Consider the following 7,230-nt stretch of genomic DNA (forward strand, 5'->3'; position numbering starts at 1 on the left):
CCAGCTATGACTGAAACTTCAGTTTAAAACCTTTCTCAGACATTTGAGTTAGTAAGTTGAACTTTTGCAATACCTGACTCAAAATTTTGACATAACAGCCAAAATTTTAACTCATGAGTGGCAATTTCAAGCTTCCATACAATAGAGCATGATTTTCAGCTCCTAAAAATAAAACTAGGAGCGCAAACAACCAGAAACCGCAGTAAAAGCCTGGCAGATCCAGGAGGATATGATGCATTAGGTGATATTCATGGATTCTGTACTTCAGACAGTTCTTGACTGGAAATTATTTTCCATCAATTATTAAAACAGTCCTTGTATTTAAAATTATGATAATTTGTCTAATTACTTTTGGTCCATTGTAAATGGAGGAAAATGCATTAAAATGGCTTTAATTACTAAACAGGGGCGACTGTGGCTCAGGGGTTTGGGAAGCGTATCTGTAACCGGAAGGTCGCTGGTTCGATCCCAGGCTCTCTGCCCTGGTCGTTGTGTTCTTGGGCAAGACACTTTACCCTGCTGCCTACTGGTGTTGGCCAGAGGGGCCGATGGCGCGATATGGCAGCCTCGTTTCTGTCAGTCTGCCCCAGGGCAGCTGTGGCTACAACCGTAGCTTGCCTCCACCAGTGTGTGAATGAATAGTGGCATTGTAAAGCGCTTTGGGTGCCTTGAAAAGCGCTATATAAATCCAATCTATTATTATTATTAGTTAACAGATATGTGAGGGGCGGGAGCATGGGGTGGATGAGCTGAAATATAATTTGCCTTGAAACATAGTACTAGTTACTGCTAATCTTACATCACCACTGGATGAGCGCTATAACCTACTTAAGTAGGATTGCAGCATTTATTTAATAAAAAGTCTAAAGTCTTTTCCCCCCACTTTGATAAAAGAAATTATCAAACACAAAATTATATTTACAGTCTTGTGCAGCATCATGGGTCACATAACACAGTCTTGTTCATTCACATATTGTACACCTACCAGCATCAGCTGTCCCTCCCTGAGTCTCGTTCTGCTGGAGGTTTCTTCTTATTAAAAGGGAGTTTTTCCTTCCCACTGTCGCCAAAGTGCTTGCTTGGGGTCATATGATTGCTGGAGTTTCATCTGTTTATTTTGTATTATTGTAGGATTTTTGCCTTAAAATATAAGGCACCTCGAATCAATTGTGTGTGCTCGTTCTGGTGATGTTTTTAGGTTCTTGCAGAACTTTAAATGAGATGTTTTTCCACTTTCAAAAAGGAGGCCCAATATTCTTCCAGAGCCCCCAGAATTCCTTGGACCCCGTCAGGCCCATGTGTTCCAGTCAACCCAGTTTGTCACCGAGGACAGGAGCACCAGTGTAAGACGTAGCTAGTTGACAGGTGGAGCTCCTCAGTGCACCCATACTGGACAAAACTGGCACGTCATTCAGAGAACATCACTTTCAAGTTATTGGGCCCACAGTACTGCACAGGTCCGCCTCTGTCTCCCTCCCTCCTTCCCTCCCTGCCTCCCTCCCCCTCTCTCTCTCCCTCCCGCTCTCTCTCTCTCCGAATAAAACCGACGGTTTCCGCGAATGTGCGAGCTGCCTCCTTGCAAGCAGCCATAATTGGGATTATTCAGGAATAATTCGCCTAATCCAGCCGTGCTGTTTTTGTTTTTGTTTTTCCTATTTTTTTTTCATTTGATTTCGGCAGCGTCTGCGATGTGAAGCCCTCTGTGCCGTCGCTGGATTTGTCCAAAAATCATGTATTTGTTCTGCCACGGAGGCTTTTATTTTGGACCATTAAGATGTAGTCCACCTTCGCTGGACAGCAAAACAAAGACTGCATAATAACAGTTCAGGGTAAATACATCGCCTTTTACGCCGAAAGATGGGGAAAAGAGACGTATCGCGGCTGTTGTCTGTGTGGACTAATTGTCCTGGTGCCACTAGTCAATATAAACGCCAAGACGATTCATTTAGGGGATGCGCGATCTTTTTTCCTCTCTAACGTTTGTGGGTGGGTTATTATAAGCATTGAAAATCTGACATCATTTGGATATATGAACAGAGCAAGATATGTTATTTTTCCACCGCGTGTGTTTCTAGGCTTCTGGAAACCCATCCTCGACGTGATGCAACATAAAATCTGTTTTCTCGGATGATATTCAGACACCAAATGAGCACCTTCTTCTCCATGAAAATGTAAAAGGGTGGCGGTGGATTTTTTTTGTGTGTGTGTGAGAGAGTGTTTTTTGTATGCATATCTTTTAAATGTGGCTTTACATCAGTCCTCATCCTGGATTTTTTTTTTTTTTTGATCAGCTGTTGATTATTAGGTAGCCTCTGCCCGTCTTATGTTTATTAAATGTTGCTCAGTTCGCTTTCCTCGCGATGGATTTATGCATAACAGGTGTTGTTTGAGCCTGAGATCACACAGCAAGACCATGCAGCTTTATTATGTGCTTTTCTCTCCATTTAACGAACACTGAAGCAAAGCGACTGGGATCCCTTTTTTGTTGTTTTTTTTTTTTTTACCGTGAGGAAAGAAAGGATGCAAAAATGAAGGGATGAAAGGTAGGTTATTATCTCTCTCCCCCTCTCTTTCCATCTCTTTATCGCTCTCTCTCTCTCAGTCACACACACACATACACCCACACACACACAATAAAAAAAAAAATGATGGTGATTTTGACACCTGTTCATGTGTTTTTCACTCCACCCTGTGTTTCAGGCCTAGCTGCCATGGCAGCCATTTAATCAGGTGAAATGATATTTGTCAAGGTGGCAGAGAGCTGCTATGATTGAAAAAAGAATAAAGAAAAGAAAACAAGCTTACAGTTATGGCAAATCGTATTGGGTGTCATGGCCTACATAGACAAGGCCCACCCATACAAGCAATACGACTGAGTATTGTTATCATCCTCTACCCACAAATGAGTTTGCAGGTCTCAGATTTGGTTTATATTTGATTTTTCATTCCCAGAATAAGGTTTACGTTTCCTTGCTTCAACACTGATGTCTGCCCGTGGTGATGGCAACAGTGGTTTTATCACCCTGTTGAGTAACATAACACATTTCACACACACACACACACACACACACACACACACACACACACACACACACACACACACACACACACACACACACACACACACACACACACAGGCCTTCGGTAAAAACCCAAATGGCTCCGTGCTCTGCCATTATATTTGTTATGTGCTTTGAATGATACTGATTACACCCTCTGCTCTTTAACCGACTGTCACGCATACACGCATGCAGAGAGAAAGCAGAAAATGTTCTTTGCTCATTTACAACATCCCTGTTTGTTGGACATGCCCAGTGTCGGTTGTACTGTGTCTGCTCCAGCCCACCCCCCACCGTACACCCCCATGCATTCACTCAAACACCCACACTTGCACAAAGTATGTGAGCTGTTGTATCTTAGCAACGAGCAAGGTAATTACTGAGAGAGCCAAGGAGCTGGCATGCTGTAGAGCTGCTGATCTGATCCCAGCCTTAGAGAAACAGGAAGGCAGATATTTCCACTGTGTTGCCCAACACAGCACTTCTATATTCACTGTGTTTAAATGTAAGCTTTGCTTCAATTTAGTGGCGAGCGTGTTCGACCTAACGAGCAGGTCAGACGTGCTGTTTTTCGTTCCTCAAAATGTGTGTGTGTCTCTGTTCGCAGGTGGCGAGGTTGTGGACAAAGAGGAAAGATGATTCTGTCTTGTAGAAAAGATCCTTTCGGCCTCTCCTTGTAAAGACGAGAGAGCCGTGGGAGACGACGGCTGTAGGAGGATCTGTACTGTTTTTAAAGGGGCCCAAACCAGGCAGGCTCTTGTGGAAGGGGAAAGAATGGCTAACCAGAGCTTTGCCATCGACGGCCCTGGCAGTTTGCTGGCTGTGCTGGCCTCTCAGAGTGGACTAGCAAGGGGCGGCAGCAGCAGTGACAGCAGCAACAACAATGGAGGAATCTCTGCCACAGATGTGTCTGCCTACTTTAAGCTGGTCTTCTTGGGGTTGATCATCTGTGTCAGTCTTGTAGGCAACCTCTTGGTCTCCCTGCTGGTCCTGCGAGACAGGACGCTTCACAAGGCTCCCTATTTCTTTCTTCTGGACCTGTGCCTGGCCGATGCAGTTCGCTCTGCTGCCTGCTTCCCCTTTGTGCTGGTTTCCGTCCACAACAGCTCGGCCTGGACTTACAGTGCCTTGAGTTGTAAAGTTGTGGCTTTTATGGCTGTGCTGTTTTGCTTTCACGCTGCCTTCATGCTGTTTTGTGTGGCTGTCACTCGCTACCTTGCCATTGCCCACCACCGATTTTACGCCAAACGCATGACCATCTGGACCTGTGCCGCCATCATATGCATGGTGTGGACTCTGGCAGTCGCCATGGCGTTCCCACCCGTCTTTGACGTGGGGACTTATAAGTTCATTCGTGATGAGGATCAGTGCATTTTTGAACACCGCTACCTGAAGACCAACGACACCCTGGGTTTCATGCTCATGCTGGCTGTGGTGGTCCTGGCTACTCATGGCTTCTACGCCAAGCTGCTGCTGTTTGAATACAGGCACCGCAAGATGAAACCTGTCCAGCTGGTGCCCGCTATCAGCCAGAACTGGACCTTCCACGGTCCCGGGGCCACAGGTCAAGCTGCAGCTAACTGGATCGCAGGGTTCGGTCGTGGTCCCATGCCACCTACTCTGTTGGGCATCAGGCAAAATTTACACAATCAGCACCGGCGGCTGCTCGGGATGGAGGAGGTGCGATCAGAGAGGAGGCTGGGCAGGATGTTCTACACCATCACCCTGCTCTTTCTGGTCCTCTGGGCACCGTACATCGTGGCGTGCTTCTGGAGGGTGTTCGTAAAGTCCTGCACCATCCCTCATAGGTACCTTTCCATCACAGTGTGGATGAGCTTCGCCCAGGCCGGAGTGAACCCCATCTTCTGCCTCCTGCTGAACGAGGACCTGAGGAAAGTGCTGAGAGCTCATCTGCCTACTTACTGGAGGACTAAACAACACCTGCCCCAGGATGAGGCCTACTGCATCATGTGAGATTAAAAATGAGCCTAAAGAGGGGGATGTTTCACGTTTTAAGGGGGAATTTTGAGAGCAGAAGGGTTGCAATGCACCTTGCTTAAGTGTCAGTGTCTGTTTTGTTGTTTTGCACAACAAAATCCAAATTTTGCTAACAAATGCAGGCACAGTGCCGATATCTGAAGAATGTTTATATGTGAAAAAATGTGTGAGTTGCAAAGGTTTGGATAGGGCAGTAGAAACGCCCTGGTAACACTTTAAGGGTGTGCACCGCTGATGACGGACTATATAATTAATAAATTGGAAAGATCACAACAATCACCGCTCCAGCTAAGTGTGTCAGATGCCATTTTAAAATAACGTTGCCTTATTTCAGAGGGACACGCCCCAGAGCTTTCAGCTGAGAATGCGTTTCTGTGTCACATAAGGCACAAAACAGACACAGAGAGGCTTGAAATCCTTGAAGAAATGTGCCGTGGACTGTGAATAGAAAGTGTTGATCAGAGCGTTACTAACTCTGAAACACATCAAGGAACTCAAAGGGTCTAAATGGATTGATAGACCACCCTGGACGCCTTTTCATGTATTTCAAAAAGAGACTGCAGAATATCAAGTGGACTCAATAACCTTGGATACATTTAAATAGCTGTTGTGATCCCAGAAGCCCCTAACATGCTTGATTTTTTTGGACTTGATTTAGGGCGTGTCAGGTTTCTTTGTATCATAAAAAAAAAATTGCCTGTTTTCCTTTATTTGTAAACAATACATGTTAAGCAGATGACACTATTTTGAAATATGACTTGATTTCATATTGTATAGACCGTACAGGAATCTATATTCCTGTTTGTGTGTTTTTATAGAGCATTTGTGTGTATGTGTGTGAAAAAGAAAAAAAAAAAAGGCAGAAAGAAAAAAAAATGCAGAGGGAAGTGGAAGGAGACAGAAAGAAATAATGATGATAGAAAAGGTTCCAGTAACACTGAGTCAATATGAAAGCAGCCTCATCTTGTGGTCTCAAAATCATGGAAAATTGAGCAATCTCATCATATGGAAATTTATCCTTCAAATGGATTTTTAAGCTGGATTTTTAATGCTAATGTGCAAGCAATTGTGAAATACAGATGGATAATGAAAAAAAGGGAGACAGAATAATTAGAAAACAACAGTTGTACATTGAAAACAGGCCATAGGATTTAATGACTTGAATGATGATGTATATTACGTTATTTGGAAAAAAAAAAAAAAACCATTAGGAAGTGTACATTTATTTGCAAATGACGATCTTGGGAATGTTTTAAAGTGCTGTTTTGCTCTCACCAGAATACAAAAAAAAAGAGAAAATGAAGTGGCACTTAATTTGAATGAAACTTGAATGTTACCGTGCCATCTTATATCCCCCCCCACCCCCGAACATTAAAGCCAGCACTTGAGTGTCTGGATCACAGTATGTTCAAAATCCAAACATCTTCAGTTTGTATACGACCCCCAATCTGTGTGGTGTATGAAAACTGGCAATGAATACAATGAATTGTCTCTCCAAATTACAATTCATGTGACACAAATGTCTGACCTACGATATGTTAGGCATAGATATACACGTGCAGTCAATTTTTTTTAAATGTGGACACTTGCACAGCATACTGTACTAAGCATGCATTCCACTGCATTTCATAGATTCAAAACTGGGGATTACAACTTGTACAGATGTTGTTATGGAAAGAAAAAGTGAAAAGTGAACAGAGGTCCATAATTTTTACGTCTGGCATTCCCTCGCGAGATGATATTCTGTAACTGTACAGTTTAACTGAGTTGGTTCTTTTGCCCACTCATCAATAAAGACTCTACTTTTGATGCATTCTGATTTATGACCTGTCTCGATTGCGACACGGGCCCAGTGGACAGCACTTTACACAAAATAGGCCACTTAACAGTTTGTGCAGCACAAATTGCACCCTGTGTCCATTGTTGTTCTCGAACACATACAAAAAAGCTGAATTTATGACACATCGGTCTATCATTGTACACTTCACTGGATGAAATGAAAAAGTCATCCCCTCCACTGAGCACTGATCAACAATCACTATACAGTCAAAAAATTTTGTGATTTTCTTCTCCAGTAGCATTTCAGACCTGTGGAGACAGGTGTCACACAAAAAAAAGAACTGAAAACATAAAATATATGGACAAAAGTACCAGCCCACCTACACGTCACACC

The 7,230-nt window shown here is 43.6% G+C and overlaps 1 protein-coding gene across 2 annotated transcripts; it reads left to right on the forward strand.

The window, feature by feature from the left end:
- Positions 1 to 1,543: 1,543 nt before the first annotated feature.
- On the forward strand, positions 1,544 to 6,870 carry LOC101466594 (putative G-protein coupled receptor 173). 2 transcript variants are annotated; one of them, XM_004546353.3, is made up of 2 exons: positions 1,544 to 2,543; positions 3,667 to 6,870. In XM_004546353.3, the coding sequence occupies exon 2, from the start codon at positions 3,834 to 3,836 to the stop codon at positions 5,031 to 5,033; it is 1,200 nt and encodes a 399-aa protein (XP_004546410.1). In that variant the 5' UTR covers positions 1,544 to 2,543; positions 3,667 to 3,833; the 3' UTR covers positions 5,034 to 6,870. The 2 variants fall into 2 exon arrangements, with proteins under 2 accessions (XP_004546410.1, XP_076734281.1); XM_076878166.1 differs by lacking the exon at positions 1,544 to 2,543 and adding an exon at positions 3,023 to 3,564.
- Positions 6,871 to 7,230: the final 360 nt, after the last annotated feature.

Source organism: Maylandia zebra, linkage group LG20 (assembly GCF_041146795.1).
Source record: "Maylandia zebra isolate NMK-2024a linkage group LG20, Mzebra_GT3a, whole genome shotgun sequence".
NCBI lineage: Eukaryota > Metazoa > Chordata > Actinopteri > Cichliformes > Cichlidae > Maylandia > Maylandia zebra.

Excerpts from the sequence above, each read along its gene's own strand:
- LOC101466594 (XM_004546353.3), top strand. The coding sequence starts at position 3,834 with ATGGCTAACCAGAGCTTTGCCATCGACGGCCCTGGCAGTTTGCTGGCT.